The 19,099-nt window shown below is 39.4% G+C and overlaps 1 protein-coding gene across 4 annotated transcripts; it reads left to right on the top strand.

Annotated features, from left to right (window-relative positions):
- The first annotated feature begins 292 nt into the window (after nt 1-292).
- On the top strand, nt 293-17,958 carry NDUFAF6 (NADH:ubiquinone oxidoreductase complex assembly factor 6). 4 transcript variants are annotated; one of them, XM_071421565.1, is made up of 10 exons: nt 333-469; nt 1,415-1,539; nt 3,898-4,001; nt 4,891-5,013; nt 7,036-7,092; nt 8,705-8,807; nt 11,356-11,489; nt 13,194-13,295; nt 17,242-17,298; nt 17,804-17,958. In XM_071421565.1, exons 3-10 carry the CDS (start codon nt 3,981-3,983, stop codon nt 17,930-17,932), a joined length of 726 nt encoding a protein of 241 aa, XP_071277666.1. In that variant the 5' UTR covers nt 333-469; nt 1,415-1,539; nt 3,898-3,980; the 3' UTR covers nt 17,933-17,958. The 4 variants fall into 4 exon arrangements, with proteins under 4 accessions (XP_071277663.1, XP_071277664.1, XP_071277666.1 ...); XM_071421562.1 differs by lacking the exon at nt 1,415-1,539 and having other exon boundaries at nt 293-469; nt 3,898-3,997; XM_071421563.1 differs by lacking the exon at nt 1,415-1,539 and having other exon boundaries at nt 329-469.
- The last annotated feature ends 1,141 nt before the right edge of the window (nt 17,959-19,099 follow it).

The raw sequence follows: 19,099 nt of genomic DNA, 5'->3' as shown, positions 1-19,099 counted from the left end.
GGACACACGCTGGCTCATGTTCAGCCAGCTGCCGGTTAACACCCCGATGTCCTTTTCCGCTGGGCCTTTTGCAGCCACGGTGCCGGAGGAGCGGAGGGATTCGGCTCGGGAGGCGCTGGACGCTGAGGCGCTGCCGGCCTGTGCCGGGCGCCATTCGCAGCGCAAACAGCGCCGCGCGCCCCCACAGCGTCCCGGCCAAGGGCGCCCCCCGCCGGCCCCCGTGCGCCCCCTGCCGGCCCCCGTGCGCCCCCCGCCGGCCCCCGTGCGCCCCCTGCGGGCGGCCCGTGCGCGGCGCGGGGCGGGGCGGGGCCGGGGCCATGGCGGGCAGCATGGCGCGGGCAGCGCTGCGGCGTGGTGGGATCGGCCGCCGCCTTGCGCGGCCGCCGGCGCTCGGCGGGAGGGCGGCGGCGGCGGGCTGGAGCGGCCCGGCGGCCGGAGGAGCGGTGCAGTACTGCGCCGAGCTGGTGCGGTGAGTGCCCGCCGCGGGGGGCTGCAGGCGCGGGGGTGCGCGCTCCGCAGAGCGGGGCGGTGAGTCCGGCCTGGAAAGCCTCGGCAGCGCTTCCCAGCCGACGGGAACCCTGACGACTTCCCGGAAAGGATGGCTGGGATTGCCCAGGCCGCCCTCGGGCTCTCCGGGCCCCGAAAATAGCCCGTGTGGCCGGTGGCGGTGGGCAGCGGGACCGCGCCGTGTCGGGAGCATTGAAACCCAGCGCATTTTTAGGCCGCGTGGATGATTCAGTCTGCACACAGAATCACTGATTGGTCTGTGTTGGAAGGGACCTTCGGTGATACCCAGTCCAATCCCCGCGCAGGCAGGGTCACCTAGAGCAGGTTACACAGGAACGTGTCCAGGTGGGTGTTGAATGTGTCCAGAGAGGGCCGCTCCCCCACCGTCCTGGGCAGCCTCCCACGGCAGTACCCTCCCCCTCTGTGGCTGCGTTTCTTCAGAAGAACGGAACGTTCTTGTTCCCTTGTATCGGTGTTCTGGAGAGCGAAATCACCGAAGTGGGTGTTTAAAAACATTGGCAGTTTTCAAATCTTGGCTACTGAGAAATAGCCATGCTTGCTGAGCGCTCCCTGGAAAAACGGGATAAAGCAGAGGACATCTGACCGCTGGAACAGCTCAGTACCTTCTCTGTACCTTCTCTGTCGTAAACGCAAGAGGAGGCCTATGTTTCCAAAACATCCTTTTTTTTTTTTTTGTCAAACCCAAAATGCTCCAAGAGGAGCAGAGTGCAGTCAGATACTTCCAGGTCAGGTCACTTTTCCTTCTTGGATTCTGGGCTGTAAACAATGTGTAGGGCCCCTTGGCTGCTTTGGAATTGCCAGGAATTCAGTTCTTTGTAAAGTAAGATGTTAACCAAGTTTCTCAGTAAAGACCTAGGTAACTTCTCTTTGGATACTGTTTTTCCAGATGATTGACAAAAGCTGGGAGAAGGTTTCCATGTGTGCATAGAAAGAGTGGAACAGGATTATCTTCTCCAAACTGGTGCTTGTAAAAAGACAGAAAGATGTGTGTGGTCTGCAGTAATGTTTGAGGTAGGAAAACTAAGGGAAAGAAATGGGACAATCTTAAATGTTCAGTGCAGCAGCCAGAAGCTGACCTGTACAGATGTACCAGAATGCACAGCCACATTGCATTTTTCATGATTTTCAGAATACAGCTTTCTTTTCCTAGTTATTCTACCCAGGATTCATTTCCCTGATACTCAGGAGACCAGAGGCTGTGTGTACAGCCAATATACAGGTAAAGTTAAACTCTGCAGGTGAAATGTTTCCAGTAACAAGCAATTATGAACAGGATAGTTAGGTTCCAATGAGATGGTTGAATTAAAACTTTTTTATATGTATTTTTGTTAAATGATAAAAGGACTAATTAGAAAAATACACAAGCATTCAAAATAGTAAAATGAAAAGTGGTTATGCTTTTGGCATTATTTAATTGAAGCTGCTGTTCCCAGTAGTTCAACTATTGCATGGAAATAATAACTATAAAAAATAAGTGGAAGGGATTATTCAAACAGTAACAAAACACTTGGGGCTATGCAAGTGTCAGCAACTCCCTAGTGCTGAATTTGAGTCTCCAACACATGAGGAAGTACAACTGAGTTGTGCTTTAATAATGTATATTTGTTTTTGGAATATAGAAGATGCCCTTTCTCTTTGGTCCTCCTTTTTCTTTAAACAACTAAATTCACTTCAAGCTATTTGACTAAAAAAATGTTTTCCTTATAGGTATGTTTTATGTCTCTTACTGTCAGGGATCCCTGGTCTCAAAGACAAGCTTGTGGGGATCGATAGCTTTATTACACATTCATTATATAGCAAGTCCAGTTATGACCAATACTAATTTTTCTTGTGGCTGTGGGTTCATATATAAGCTTATACTTATTTGAAAAACCTCAACTTATTTATCAAAAAATTCAATACCTGACTTAGGGTCGTTCCTTCCTTTCTACATTCCTTACACTCATACATGAAGAAGGTTGGGGTGGAACGTGATCTACAGCATTATCAATTTTATTTTACCGAGGCTTAATGGATTTGATGCACTAAATTTTTGAGCTTGGAATAATTGAAAAAAAAAAGCAACCAAAACCCCACCATATCAACAGCATTACCAGAAGGAAGACAATTTTCTCTAATGTGTTGCTCTGTACTTTGTGTAACATATTTCTATGTTTCCTTTTTGAAAGAAGAGGCGGTTCTGTGTTGTGTGAACAACACAGACAGACTGGAACTGGGAAAATATGGCTATAAACCATGCAGCTCCAACTAGGGTGGACAATACTGGTATTTCTACAATAAGTCTTGAAAAAAATACTAGGCTTTGAGCTGATAATATTTTTCAAAAAGTATCCTAACTGAGGGAGATTTAACGTATCTGTTCTGTAATATAGTGTCCTTTAAAGCCTACTGCAGCTCAAAAATGTAAATATTTTTGGTTGATATTTCTGTATTTGCATCGAGGTCTAAAAGAGTCTGACAAGAGTTGTGGAAACAAAGCATTTGCTAGTTTTCAGCTGCTGTGTATTGTAGGGTTAAGCATCTGTTAAACTTCACTTCCTTTTTGTTTGATGCTAAAAGTAGCAACCCTAATAATCCTTGGGTTTAGTTTGGCTTTCTATTTTAAGATCATATTCAAAAGAAATATGAGTACATGCAAGAACAGCAAACTTAATGAAAATGAGCGCATGTGTTTTCCTTGACAACCTGCTTCTCCACCCTTCAGGCCAAACTTGGGAGCTCATCTTGTTCTAAGGAAGAATCAGGTTTCAGGCTTATCAGAAAGTACACAAAAATGTTGTTCAAAACAAGCAGTTTAGCTTTTCAGAAGTGGTCAGGTGTTTTTGTTTGCTGGAGTGATTTTGCAGTTCACGGTTCTGAGCACTGTGTTTTTAATTTTGTGGCACACCCACGTGGCCAAACGAAGGCACATCACTCTGGGTTGGCCAGGAGTTACCTGCAGCAAAACTGCCAACTCCCTGAGGTTTTATGCTTTGAATATAGTTGCCAGTAAACAAAAACTTAATGGTTAAGCAAGCACTCTTCTGCCAAGCTCCAAAGAACAGTCTTTTAAAGAAATGTGGTTTCGTGTTTGGAACAGAAATCTGCAAGTCGGACAATCTGGATTCTATTTGCAGTTCTGCCACAGCCTTGCTCCATGCCTTTAGCCAGATATCTTGAGATGTGGAATTCAGAGGTGCACTGAGAGTTCAAGCAGCCTGCACTCTCTCTTGGAGTTGGTCTTACTTTAAAACAAGCCTAAAAGCTGCTACTTTTGCAAAGTCAGAGTTTTGAGCTATAACTTACTGCGACTCTTTCAGGAGTTCAGAATAGCACATCCAGTTGACTTAGAGCTATAAATAACAAATGTGCATTTTGATTCTTTTATAGGAAGCGTGACTATGAAGGGTTTCTGTGTTCTCTGCTGCTGCCTGTGGAGTCTCGAACCTCTGCTTTTGCCTTGAGAGCCTTCAATGTGGAACTGGCTCAGGCAGGTATTAAAATACATTTGTGAAATCTGGAAATTCAAAATAAGAATTTTGATACTCTAAGTTACACTTGTAAGTACTCTTTCTGTAGTCAGTGGTGTTTTGCCAAGGTTAACTTTTATACAGTCAAGGGTCATGAATAAATAGTGCAGTACAAACCTCCAGTTTTGAATGGCCCATGGAAATTACCCAGCCTGCCCTATTACTTTGTTTATGTGTATAATTTTAATGACCTTTATGCATTTTAAAATCAAGTTATAGCAAACAGGCAGGGGTTCTTGATACTGTTATGTGATTGCATCTAAATCCTGGCTTCATGTGCAGTTAATGGGTAAAGTGCAGCTAAATCCTAGCTGTAAAAGGTTGCTCAAAAAATGGGATGCTAAAATCAGGACCAAGCCTTTGTTGGCAGAAAGGTGATGAAAAGGCTGCAGGAGGGAAGTTTGTAGTTAGAGAGTTGTGGGAGAGGAGTGGCTGCAGTCTCTGATTTGCAAGGTGCCCAGAAACTGCCAGTGCAACCAGGAAGGCTGGCAGTGCTTGCCAGAAGGGAGTGATCCAGGAAATGAGCTGACCAGGCAAAATCCCTGACCAGCTTCTGTAGGCTGTGCTTCTGGCAACCCATGGTGTGCTGTCACCTTTGCATTTATTCCTTTAGGGAGGAAAGCTAAAGTGAGGGTTACCCAGCACTTAATCTCTGTTGGTTTTAAATCAGGTTGTGGTGAAGATTTCGCATTTACTCTGTGCAGTGTTCCTAAGCTTTATGAGGAATAAATGTCAATTCAGAACTGAGCTCTTTCTCTGCTGAGTTTGACTGTGTCCTGTGTCTGTCTTTTCAGCATAGATAGACCAAGTGTGTTAGAGACACTGAATTTCACTCCAGATGTATCCTTTCCAGATTAAAGACTCCATAACTCAGAAGACGACAGGTTTGATGCGGATGCAGTTCTGGAGGGACGCTGTGGAGGACATATACAGCAATAACCCACCACATCAGCCCGTTGCTACAGAGCTGTGGAGGGTAAAATACACCTTTCTTATCCTAATATCTGCTTTAATATTACTGTAGGAAGTAATGTCAGTGTTTTGTGTGTGCTGTGCGGCATCTGTTCTAACTGACAACACTGTTTCCAGCACAGATCCAGAACACAGCGCCATAAAAGTGCTGTGAGGAAAATTAACTCTATCCCAGCCTAAACCAGTACAGTATTCAGATAGAAGTTACTCTGATTCTGTTTTACCAATTGCAACCCTCTCCAGTTGCTAAGACTGCCAGACATACTCCCTTCTCACAAAACAGAAAATTGGTTTAGAAGTGGAAGAAGAATGGTCTTTGGTGAGATTTCACCTGAGGTATGATTCCTATAAAGGAAGACCAATATAATACATTCCAAACAAAACTGCTTGGAATAAGATGATGAAAATAAGATGATGAAAAAAAAAATTATTCAGAAAGTATTTTTAGGAGCTCTGATAGCTCTAAGCACTGCAGAGCACTGGAGTGAACTAACAATTCAATGTGACTTGGTAACTTTTGCAGTCAAGATGGGATTTTATTTCCTTATTTCAGCAAATACCCCAAGATGACCTGTTTGAAGCCCATGACTTCACAAATATGCAAGAATGTCATTGCAATTCTTAGAAAAAAGGATTTGGAAAGACACCTGAACTCAGAAGTATTGCAGAGCTGTTAATAGAATTAACATGTCTTTGCACAGCATATTCTATGTATATTCCTTTGTTGCTGTTGAGTTTATATGAGGACAATGTGATTTTCCAGAATAAATTTAAGTTATGATGCTTAAACATGTTCCTGAAGTTTTGTATATCCCAGAATACTTGCATGTAGGTTCCAAATTTTTATACACTAGTAAAGTAGACAAGTAGCCTTTAATAGTATTTCTAGAATTATTAATAGCTCACCTCTTGGTGACTTTAATATAAACTTACACAGCAACTGTATGATGTGTGATCTTTTCTGTCTATTTTGAACATATGAAAAGTGAGACTTAATTCTCTGTTCATTTCCGTGGAAGAAGCCAATTTTTCAAACTTCTGAGAAATGAGGGCCCATGTGTTTGAATGAAGTAATGGATGTAATGTACAAATTAGGTAATTGGTCCTTTAAGTCTTGACCTGTTAGTATTCCAAGGATTTAATTTACAAAATGATATGTGAGGTGAACAAGTGAGACTAAAAAACAATATTTATAGTTATAACTTAAAATTTTCCTTTTGATATACCAAGTACTGTCTCAAGCAGAATATATAGAATCTAGAAGATCTGGTCTTGTAAAACCTTGAAAAATATTTACTAATATGATGGATGTAAAGAAGTTGAAAGTGAGCAATGAGGACTAAACCATGAGGAATCTGCTCCCTAAATTTTGTTTATAGATGTTTTCACATGTGATTGTAGCCTTTCTGAAAATGTGTTCTGAAAAATTCAAAGTGTGGAATTAAGAGGATTGAAGGTAAGTTGATAGAATGAAATGGCACAGGAAGGAAGTCAAGTATAAGACAAGAACAAAAAGAAGAATGTGTGAATATAGATGCTGTGCAATATTTCTTTAAACAATCCCATATTAATTGTATTGCTTTGTTAGCATTCTGTCTTTACAGTACATGTTGGTATGTTGTGCTGACACTTTCTTGAGAATTTACAGGGGAAATATTTTTATTGCTAGACTCTGGAGGAAACTCTGTTCTTTTTGGAAAGTGAACATAGTTATCTGCAAATATTTTGTGGGAACATATGACTCCAAGAATAAATTAATTTCATAAACATTTTTAAAGAAATGCTTTTAGTTTGCTGGCATGATGTCTGGTATTTCATTTAATGTGTGCAGCAACTTGTTGTAAATGCCAGTTGAAAATTTTTGTATTTGAAGAAGATTCTTATTTTCCACTGACTTGCCACTTTGATTTAACCCAGTGAATACAATTCTTGTATTAAATACCTAAAATGTATTTCAGCCTTCAGAATGCACTACTACCATCACTTTGTATACATTGACTAGGAGGTTTTATTTTATAATTTTCAGGCTGTCAAGAGGCATAACTTGACTAAAATGTGGTTCATGAAGATCATAGATGAAAGAGTAAGTATTTACCCTTCAGAGACTGATTCTGGCTTTAGTAATATTTGGGTTTTCTTTTCCTTATTTTTATAGGTTTGCGTGTAAAAAAAAACTTATGTAATTTTCCAGACAGTAGTATTTATCTTTAAAAATTATACTGCTACATTTTAAAAAATTCTCTCTTGATGCTACTCTTCATAGTTTCTGTTCTTTCTGCAAAAATGGCTAATAGAATAATTTGTTTATTTTTTGTCTTAAATTGATGTAGTTTGTGAATTCACGTGGATATAAAATCTCAAAATTTAAATGACCTATCTGAACCCTTCTGCCACACTTTCATGCTACTCCTTATCATGGCTGTGGAGTTTTTTCTAAGCAGTGGTGTAAACTGGAGCATTCAAATCACATGAAGTTTAAAATAGCCACCTTTTTTCTTGGGAAAAACAAGGCTAAGAACATCACTGGTACAGTGATGTTGCTACAAACTCTGACACAAGGACAAGAATGAAAAGCAGAGTGCAGGAATCTCCTAAGCTAATTTTGCTGCTAAAGTAAGTGTCTCATGAAGCTATAAATTGAGCAAGTTGATGGTCAGTTACTTGCAGAGGGTCATTGCTATGAAGGACTTCAGACTTTCTTAATGTTAAGACTTTTTTAGTCTTTAGAGTGGTATATTTTAAGCATAGAAACCGATAGGACAGGAGGAATGCTGGAGGATGTTACAGTTGTATTGTATTATTTTGGATGTATTATTTGGATGTATTATTTGTTAGCACCACTAAGTTGTTCAGAGGGCTGGAGCACTTCTCCTGTGTCTAGGCTGAGAGATTGGGCGCTGTTGATTCTGGGGAAGAGAAGGCTCTAGGGAGACCTTAAAGCGCCTTCCAGTACCTGGAAGGGTCTTACAAGAGCTGGAGAGGGACTTTTGATAAGGGAATGTAGTGATAGGACAAGAGAGAATGGCCTTGAGATGAAGAAGGGTAGGTTTAGATTAGATCTGAGAAAGAGGTTGTTTACTGTGGGGATGGTGAGACACTGGAACAGGTTGCCCAAAGAGGTTGTGGGCTCTTTATGAGGTGTTCAGGGGTTGGGTGGACCTCTGAGCAACCTGGTCTGGTAGAAGGTTTCCGTGTCCATGGCAGAGAACTTTGAGCTACATGATATTTAAAGTCCCTTCTAACCCAAACCACTCTATGATTCTATGAATCTATGGGTTTTTACATGACTTTAACACTTCTGTGCATTTCATAGATTTATTTTATGTTTTTAAAAAATACAGTCCTGTTTATCTAAATTTCTCTCTGCTTCAGATGCAAATTAAATATTGACAACCCTATAATGTAAGAATACCATATGATGTTTTGGTTTTGCTGTTTCCTTTTTTATGGAGAATTCTGATTTCATATTGCAGAAAGTTGTATTTGCTCCTTGACTGCAGTTGAGCATAGTTATTTGTTAGGCTTGCTATAAGCTTTAATGAGTGCTCCTATCTGACTTTATACTCTCTCTCAGTCTCTCAATTTTGTCCTTTTTTGTTTTTGGTGGTGCATTGGATTGACATGGCTGTAGTAATAAGCCTGTACAAACAGCAGTTATGTTTGCATTCTACTGAAGCTCCGTGTTTATGTTCCAGGAAAAGAATTTGGATGATCGGGCATACCGTAACATCCAGGAGCTGGAAACATACGCTGAGAACACTCAGAGTGCTCTCTTGTACCTCACCTTGGAAACACTGGGTAGGTGTTTTCCCCTTTCTAGGTTTTGCTGACGACTCATTAGTGCAAGTACAATATTTACTGATATTTCAAAAAGCCTTTTCTTTTCCTACTGGAGTTTAATTTCAATAAAAGCTGTCCTAGGTAGAATTTCAGATATCTTTTGAATGCTGAACTATAGATGTGGAATTGTACTGCAGCTGTCCTAGAACTCTACTTTCCTTGGAAGCTGCTCAGTGCAGAGCTCATTGAAGTGCAGTTTCCTACTGTTCTTTGTTGCTTGGTTTTCTCTGTTCTTGCTCCTCCTACAGCATGTGGAAAATTCAGCTCTTCACTGTATTTCAACTATCCTACTTGTCAGAATACAAAGTGCTGTAGGTACCCTGCAGCTGTTGTTCTGTGTTGCAGTGATGGACACTGATTGTCTTGAAACAGCCAACTTCCCAACCTATAAACTTCCTTTGGTGATGTTGTAAATTTGGGTCTGAATCCTCCCCTCTTCCTAGAAGTAGGTTAACTATCAATAATTGAAGAGCTAGAAAAAAATGCAACAAAATGATTCCTGTGATCAAGAGCTACTGTCTGTGTCATGTCTAATGTAAGAACCACAGATTGGGAAAGAACTATTCATTTGTAGTGAAGAAAAGGGTAATTTTCATTTAGGTATCTCTTGCATTATGGAAGTATCTGCAATATGAGCTTGGATGTAAAAAAAAGGTGAAAAAAACCCCAAATTATTATTAATATTATTAATATTGTTATTATTATTATTTAGTGTTTAGTATTGTAGTAGCAGTATTTTCCTCTTGCTTGTCAGACTAATTGATGAAAGGCAAATACTGATGTTAAAAGTTAAAAAAAAATAGAAAAAGGAGAAGTAAAAAGAGAGGTGGTGAGTACATTCTTCTTTGTAAGAATTGAGGAACTTATATCTTAACATCTGATGTTCGCTTCCTCAGTAGGAAGTCAGTGAAATGTTGCGAATATCTTTCTGAATCTTTTATTGAAGAAATGTAGGACCATGAGAAATGCCAGTGTCTTCCATTCTGAGAAATCCTGAATAAGTTCAGTCATGCTTGGATCACTCACTCCTTGTACAAATCAGATAAAACTGTTTTTGAAAATCTGTATGGAGAGTCTGGATATTTTAAGTCTTCTATTGTCATATTTAACGTCTCTTAAATATACAAATGTAACAAAATACCTAAGCAAAAGTCTCCTCCACTGCATATTAAACAGTTAACTTTTGTCAATTTTCCCCACAAACTGAGAAACTAATCAAATATAGCCCCTTTCTTGGTTGCCCATCAGCAGTGTTTTCTAGACTAGGTGGACCTGGTTTCATTCAGGTCATGTTTGCTAAATTTCTTGTGCTTTTTAGACTCCTTATTCCTGACCAGTCTCCTGTTGCATCTCTCCCAGTGTGTACTCTCCCAGTACTAGTGCTGTTATATTCTTGCTGATTTCAGGTTATTTCTTTTGTCAAGCTCATTTTGGCTGGTAATCCTGTCATCAGAAGTCCTGGTACTTCCTCTCAACTCCTGTAATTTAAAAATACTAATATTTGTGCTCTCTAACTAATTACTTAAGTAGTTAGTAAATAATATCCATTGATTCCTCCAAGCCACACTTTGCTTTCTGCTGCCATTGCTAAAATCAGTCCCTGTAGTGTGGGTATAGTCACTCTTTCACAGAGGATTCTGAGACCCACTGAAGACCCAGACAGGCTTCTGCAGTGAATCTGGTACCCCCAGTGTTATTTCCAGATGTCAGTTAGGCTCATTGATCTGTAATTGCTGTATCCTCATTGCTTTCTTTGTAGAATTCTGCTTCTGTTAAGAGTTTTTATAAATTTTAATTCAAATTTTCATTTTATCCCAGCTCAGTTTTATAATCAGTCTAAGCCAAGCTTGTATGATCTTGCCATGAAGAGCAATGGTGCTGCTCTGCCCCACTCACCTTCCTGTTTCAGTTCTCACAGTTTATGTGACTGTGCAGTAACTAACATTAGTTTTCTGTTGTTTTGTTGATCTGATTCAGTTTGCCTCATTGCTCCTGACAGCACAGGGGAAGGGGCAGAGATACGGGTTTGGGGGATGAAGCATAGGATCATTGCTCTTTGACTTCACTACACTGATGAATCAGCTGCAGCTAATCATGAAACCACACTGAAAGCATTAATGCTTGTCAGAAATCTCACACTTGAATGACTTTTTCCGGCAGGAAAAGCAGTTCTTGGAATACTGTTATCCTGGGAGAGGATGTGCCCATGAAAGTGAGTTTGTGTACCAGTGTGTTATATCTGAATAGGTGCTGCTCTGCTAAGAACACCTTTTGCAGATACTGCAACAAGAGGCATCTTGCTCCTGAATGTGGAAATGAATGAATTTTCCTGCTGTTTTGCACCACTGAGTTGAGATCTCAAGGCAGTTTATGCACATGAACAGTTCTATCATGGACCAATGAATGTAGCTTTCCTAAAGTATGACTGTGATACACATCAGAGAAGACCATACCCCTCAACAGGCCTGACTGCATGTTTCTAAACATATTGTTTCTGCAATTTTAGGTGTGAGGGACATCCATGCTGACCATGCAGCCAGTCACATTGGGAAAGCACAAGGCATAGTTACCTGTTTAAGAGCAACTCCTTATCACTGTACAAGACAAAAGGTCTTTCTTCCCATGGACATTTGTATGTTGGTAAGAGAAGCAAATAGTCTGGAATTGAACAGTGTAGTTTTTCTGTCTCTGTTTCTCAAGGCTAGGTATGAGATCATAATTTATTATGCCAGAAATAAATGGTATGTTTTTTCTTTATTTTTACTCATTCTGCTGTGTCCTGCTAATTGTCACAGCTTTATATCTTTTGGGAAGTGAGAGGAGTGATCTTCAAGAAACTTCAAGAAATTCTAGATTTCCCTTAGGGGTTTGTTTGTTATTATTAAATGTATTAATATTTTAGGTTAAAGGATTTTTTTCCAATAATGTATAAAAATGCATGTACAGAATGGGTCCTGGGAGTTTGTGTTTTGGAGTTGGGTATGGGTTTTTTCCTGTTCCACATTTTACAGTTATAGGCCTATATTCCATACATTTCTAGGGGATGGTATAGCCCTCCAATTTAAACTGTACATCAGATTTGCACTGGAATTTAGCAGATCTTTCAGTTTAGGTAAAATGAGATTAAAGCTCAGAATTTTTCATTAATGTTCCATGGTTTAATCTGTAGGCATCTCAGCTATTAGTCCTTCATTTCCAGTCTTTATTTTTAAATGCTAATGCTGTTCTTTTTCAACTTAACCAAAATTTACACAATTCTGGTGATGCCTAAGGTGGTTGTGTTAGTATTTTCTGAATATAATTTTAATACAGTTAAAAATTTGGATTGGAAGTCTAGTAATGTAGGTAGCTGCAAAAAATGATGAAATGATTTTAAGGTACTAATATAGGTCGGATACTAAAGATACTAATATAGGTCAGGGTTATAAGACCACAGAAAGGAATTGCCCTCTCCTTTCAGCCCTTCTGGGACTGCATGTTATGGGAGGCCTTCCAAGTTTTCAGCTTTTCAAACATAGCCTGAAAATTCGGTCATTCTTTGCCATGGAAGGTATTCTGCAGTAAAAAACTGTAAAAACTGTAAAAACAGCTTGTATCCCTTCTGTGCAGACAATCTTGTAAGCATTTCAGCTGCTGGCAAGAACTGTGGAGTTCTCCTGAGTCTGTACCTCCTGGGAATCCTTTCTGCCCACCTTCATGCAGCTCTCACATGCCTCAGTGTGGTTGAGAGGAGTGGGCAACTGGTGCCATTCTGCATATGCCATATCCTGTCTTAACATTGGTCACTATAGTCAGAGAATAAGTTTGGAGTTGGCTTTGTGGCTCTTTTCTGGTGGTTCTGGGGTTGGTTGGTTTTTGGAGATGCTTTGTTTGATGTTTTGTTGGTTGGTTTGTTGGTTGTTGGTTTTTTGTGAGCCTGGGATGTTCACACCAATCCCAAGACTCAAAAGCTGGCATGGCTTCTGTGGTAGCTGTTACTGGCTTTCTTCTGCTGAATACTGATTCTTGGATTATGGTTATAAAAATTTGGTATCTAAACTGATCTAAATCCTCCAAACTTTGAAATCTGACTTTGTTATCTTACTGACCACAAAATTTTAGGAAACAAACTTGTGCAGAGAGTCTGTACCAACTGTTCTCTTTGTTTTCTTGATTTTTTTTCAAGTGACTGACCAAAAGAAAGGGAATCAAAAAATGAGAGAGCAGTGGTAGAACACTTAGGCTGTTTTGGTCTTTAGTCTTTAGCTTCATTGCTGGGACAGGTTTTTGAGAAGCAAAAATGGAAACTTGATATTTTTAGAGGGTTTTTTCTTTTTTGATTTTGGTTTTCCTTCCTATGTCTAGCATGGAGTTTCACAAGAGGATTTCATAAGAGGCAAGCAAGAGAAAAATGTGAGAGATGTAATTTATGACATCGCCAGCCAGGCCCATATTCATCTAGAACATGTGAGATTCCTTTCCTTTTATTTATCTAAATAAACATAACTGATGCTAGTCTTCACAAAGCATTTGTTGTTAGAAGACTTAAAGCTGCATACTTAATTTCAAATATTTTGCCCTTTTTTATTTTGAGAGTTTACATTAAAAAAATCCTACCACATTAAAGATTCAAACATTACAACTACTTCTGTATGAATATTATCTTTATGTACAGGAGACAGTGTACTCACAGCCAGGTCCAATTTCATATATATAAATGCTGCCTAAAAGAATTATTACTGGAAGAGAAACTAAGCAGACTTTTATAAATGCAGCTATATGCCAGCATGGGATGAGCACCATAGAAAGAACATCTGCATATGGATTTCACTGTGGAATGGCTGCCAGGAAAACAGAGCATGTTGTCTTTAACTGCTGGTTCGTGTGTGTGGGAGGGGGGATTCATTCCCTGACATGACCAGCCATGCCCAAAGCTATGTTGAGAAAGGTGCTTTCTGTTTATTTCTTTTCTGGCATGCAGCCAAGGCAATTATGAAGTCTGTTTGGTTGGAACAGTGGATGATGGGCCCTGAAGAACTGCAGAGTCCTACTCTATTTGTTCTTTCATGCTTTTATTCTAGCTGTATTATGAGATGCTTGCCTAATGCACAGTACAAAAGCAGAAGAATGTTTTATTGGCAATGCTTTGTCTTCTCTAGCTGGAAACCAAAGCCCTACAAAGACTTTCTTATGTCTACAAGTACATGTACACTTTAGGTATTGCACCCAGTGGTTCCAGTCAAGGTAGTCTGGAAAGATAACACTTCAGAGTAAAGAAATGCCAGATTTATCTCTGCATTTGCACCATTAATATAATCCTCAATTACAGCATTACCTGTGATCACAGCATCTTATGTAATTGAAATAGGAGAGCCCTTCATCTTTTTTCTGAAAGTCAAATTTGGCATCCCTGGTTTGTTCAGTCAGTGCCTACTGAGCTGATAAATGTTTTTGTTTTATGTTAAGAATGTGTATATGTTATAACAGCCCTCCAGTACCTAAAGTGAGCCTACAAGAAAGCCAGAGAGGGACTTTTTACAAGGGCATTAAGGACAAGGGGAGATGGCTTTAAACTGAACAACAGCAGATTTGGAATAGATGCTCGGAAAAAATTCTTTACTGTGGGGTTGATGGGACACTGGCACAGATTGCCCAGAGAAACTGTGGATGCTCCATCCCTGGAAGTGTCCAAGGGCAGGTTGGATGGAGATTTGAGCAGCCTGGTCTAGTGGGAAGTGTCCCTGCCCATGGCAGGAGGTTGGAACCAGATGATCCCTTCCAACCCAAAGCATTCTATGATTCTTTGTACCCTTTGGCTTTATTTTTCATCGACTAATTATAATTCACATTTAAGGCATTCCTGTTCATGTTGTTTAACCTGATGTCTCTGTTTTTGTGGTCACGTGTCCAAGAAAACTGTTTATTCCATTTAGAAGCAGGGAACAGAGACAAGGTACAACATCAAAACTGTCAATTATCTTTGTTCAAGCTGAAATATTTTGATTTTTTTTTTGTTCTCCACCCTTCAACTCATAATGTACAATGCATAAAACCCGTTGCCTTTTGGCTAAGAAAAATGCCAAATGCATGGCCTGAAATGCCTCATATCAAGGATGGATGACATGGAAAATAAGTAATGTGTATTTGTGGTCCACATATTTAAATTTGGTTGCTGGTATTGTATGAAAACTTTGGGATAGAAGCAGAAAAAGAATTTGGTTCTTCAGAACCTTTCAGGTAATTTGATAATTCATAGTGCATTGGTTCCCTAGTTCCCAACATGAACCTACCAACTTCTGAAGAGAACAGGCCTCCTTTCTTCCCACTTCATTCCTAGAGCCCTGCCCATGTTATGCACTGGGAGAGTCCTGTGGAAAGTATGCAGTGTGATCATGTAATTGGAGACTAAAGAGAAAAGTACAAATACAAAGAAACTAGATTAGGGCAGCATTAGCATTTTATTCAACTGAATGTTCATCCTGGCACTCCTCCCATTTTCTTTCCCCTTTGTATGTTTTTTAATGGGTGAATTATATCACCTTAATTAAATTTTTTTAAAAATTCCTCTCTGAATATTTTTTTCTAGTTTCCCATCATCAGTGAATTGTTGACAGTGCAGGAACTGTAGAGTGTTCAAACCACTTGAACTGGCCATAGCTGGCAGCAGTTACAGAATATTGGCCTCCTTCATAATCACATGGTCTCTGTTAATGCAAGGACAAGGATACTTTCTGCCTAATGGATGAAATGGGCTTTTGCTAGCAGCATTTGCTGGGTATTTCAGGACCTTAGGTAAATCTAATGGGTTGGTGCCTTTAAATGCATCTGTTCTGCTGTATAAAATCACCATTTTGTTTTGCCTGAGGGTCTTCACAGCCACTTATCCTTAGTTTTAGTTGGGATTACAGGGTATGGTAATGTTCAAACCTGCAGAGAGGTTTCAGCTATCTCAGCATTTGTTACACAAACCATGTATTTTAGAGGATGAGAGTAGCAATTACCACCCCTGTTTCACAGCCAGAAGACACCTAAATCTGAAATGCTGAATGGAGTCTCAGCCATGTTACATGAAGCATATTGTAGTAGCGTGGCCATTAATCTTGAGAAAAAACTTTCTGGAGTATGTTCAGGTCTTCCTGACACTGCAGCTGCAGACCAGCAGGTGGCAAAATATGATAATGAAGATTGCAGTTTTGCTTAGGAATTGTGTGTTTTATCAGCATAAAAGCATATAAGGAAATGCTCTGTCAGTCCCCCAAAGTGTTCCCCTTGAAAGCCTACAAATACATTTGCACATTCTTCTCCCTCTTTCTCTTCAGCACCCCTTCCCCAATTCCTCTGGTGAAAAAGGGTCTCCCTTTTGGCTTTCTGCATTTGTCTCTGTTGTCCTACATCATTATGGGACTCAGTTTATCACAGGAGATAAAATGCTTTCTGAATTACATGTGACCCATTCTGGGTTGAGAAGGTCAAACAAGACTACTTTATTTTTTCATCTTGCAATTAATAATAGAAGGGCAGAGCATTAGATCAGGGAAAAACATTTTTCTATTTTAGAAATACATATACACACACACGGGTGTTATTATAGCTCAAAATTTTAAAATAATTTGTCTTCTGAAAAGATTGATAATTTTTTCCTCCTAAAGTTTCAGGCTCATTTTCTCAGTTGTCTGGAAAGGTCCATGAAAAACTAAACTTTACAAACTCACACATTCTTATCAGTATTTATAGAGAGTTAGTTTGTTTTAACCTGTAAGAAAAGGCAAAACAAGAAGGGATTTTGTTTTTATAGACAGGCATTACAGGAAGACTTGTTCAGCTCTGTTAGATGTACTTGAATATGAGTTTAAACTGCAGATTTGATACAGCCATGCTTCAGATTTTTATATGTGGATACTGAGGAACTGAGATCATTTCAATGTCTCAGATACATAACCAAAGCATTTACAGATGGACTCCTGGGACTGATGGCAACATTGAACCAAAAAGATGCACTCAGAAAAATGCATTTCTGTTCTTCCATCATATCTGTCTATTGGGGAAAAAAAAAAAAGTTAAACTGTATTTACTAAACTAGATGCATCTTGGGACTTTGTTGGAACAAGGCATGCTAATTTACCTTGGTTTATAGTATGCAGTCTTGAGGTCTGTCAATTCATGTAAGGATTTTTGCAAGCCTCTGCCAGTATTACATACTTTCGTTTAACTACTTTTGTACACAGCTTTCATGGAATGAAATGTTACAGTTTCAGGATGTCAAAATAAAAAGGGGTAACGCTGGTTATGCAGTGTGTTGCCTCTAAGCATTATATATAGTACTTGATGTTTAATCAGAAATGTTAAATTCTTCTGATAAGTACTTTTTTTTGTGTTTTGTTTTTCCCTTTCACCTTACCCCATTTACTTTTAGGCTAGATCTTTCAGTAAGAAAGTTCCTGTGAAGGCGTATCCTGCTTTTTTCTGTACGGTGGGTGTGATATATGCACTCTTTGAGTGATGGACTTATAACTGTGCTGATGCATTTGTGAAGAGTATTCAAATTAAGCATGGGGAACTGCCACTTCACCTATCTTATTTTGGGAGGGTGTAATACCTAAAACTCATAGAAATCATAATGTGTCCCTGACTGTAGAACCTTACAGTTTTGATCAACACTTCTAATCCTTCCCTTTTAACTACATCATTCCACCCAAGATGTCTTTACTTGTAGACTGCTGTTCTAATGCAAAAGCCCCAAATCCTGTCTATTTTCATAATGTGGTGTTTGGTCTACTAAAAGATAATGCTTCTCTTCACAAAACTTGACTTTTTTATATGCTTGGAATGTGATGATTACACTACCATTTACTAGCAAAGGCAAACTGTCGAGCCTTTTTTGCAGTTTCTCATTCGGTTTCTTGTATTGCTTTTTAAACTTAATGCCTAATTACTTGTGTGCACCATGTGTATTAAGCCTTTTTCTTCTTTTCTAGGTTGCTTTAGATGATTATTTATATAACTTGCGGAAAGTGGACTTCAATATATTTCATCCAAGCTTACAAAAGAAGAGTACATTATTACCATTGTATTTGTATATTAGATCTTGGAAAAAAACATATTAAAGTTTGTTTGGTTATTTTAATATGGATTCAGAGTGCTGAGTTTTTTTCTTTAATGTCTTAGCTTGCTAGAATTGCAAAGTGTCTGACTTCACACTTCTGCAAAATGCTGTTCCAGGGAAACAGCAGATGCACATGAACTGTAGTTCTCAGCTTGCTGGCAGTAGCTAAGTTTCTTCTTGGAATATTAGGCTAATATCTCTTTTTCACTTGTCTGCCAAGTCATATGTCCTTGTCTGAGATTGCTTTTCTTGTCTTTCCTGTAATAACAGCAGTATGACAGAATTCTTTGAGAAATACTGTGCTAATGGATACTTCTGACAGTTCTGATTCTTTGCCGAGGAAAGGAAATAGAAAAAAAGACTGCTGTGTTTGTTCCCAAAAGCAGTTACAGTAAATGCCCTATAAATCAGCTAAGTAGTTCTATTTAGTGCAAGGAGCAGGCTTCCTGCAAGCAGTGGTGATGCTTCAAAGTTGGAAGAATGAGCATGTATATTTGAATGCAAGAAAACTGTCAGGAAAAGCTTTAGCAGAAATTATTTAACTGTGTATTGAGATGGAGCTTTAGCAGAAATTATTTAACTGTGTGTTGAGATGGAGCATTGAAGTGACTGTAGGTAGTGGGAGGATAGCTTTGCATCCAAGGAAGAGAGCCCATACGTTAATATGTATGGATCAGCATGGATAAAACAAAATACATCTTTTATCTCTGGTGTTTTCAATCTGCTCTTGGTTTGGCTGTATCTTCCTCCTGGCTTTGTGTCTGTTGTTGCCCACAGCTGTCATTGCAATGTGTTTTTGACTCCCCTTTGTTCAGTATTCAGCACATCTCTCAGGACATACTCCTGTGTGGCTTCCCTGAATTCCTTTTCTTTGGTATTGTGGAAACATTCCTGAATGTTTCAGGTAATTTTCGTCCTCTCTCTCTCTCTCTAAAGATACTGGTCTGAGCTTTTTTGTGGGAAATTACTAGTAGCTTTGTACTCAGCATCTCTTAGGATCAAGGTAAGTAAGCACTTCTGTTTGATTTGTTTTATGGTAAAATAATGCTTCCTAACATTCAGATTGATCAAATTGCACAAATCCGGTCATTTGTTCCGCCTTCATCCTAGTTCTAGTAAATAGCTGCTTTTCCTAGAGATTTTTTTTCTTAATCAGGGCAAATCACCC

The sequence above is a fragment of the Agelaius tricolor genome, unplaced genomic scaffold, assembly GCF_023055355.1.
Source record: "Agelaius tricolor isolate 1412-34295 unplaced genomic scaffold, bAgeTri1.0.p SCAF_2, whole genome shotgun sequence".
Lineage (NCBI taxonomy): Eukaryota > Metazoa > Chordata > Aves > Passeriformes > Icteridae > Agelaius > Agelaius tricolor.
Note: the sequence above shows the minus strand (reverse complement) of the source record. Positions and strands in the feature narration are given on the sequence as shown.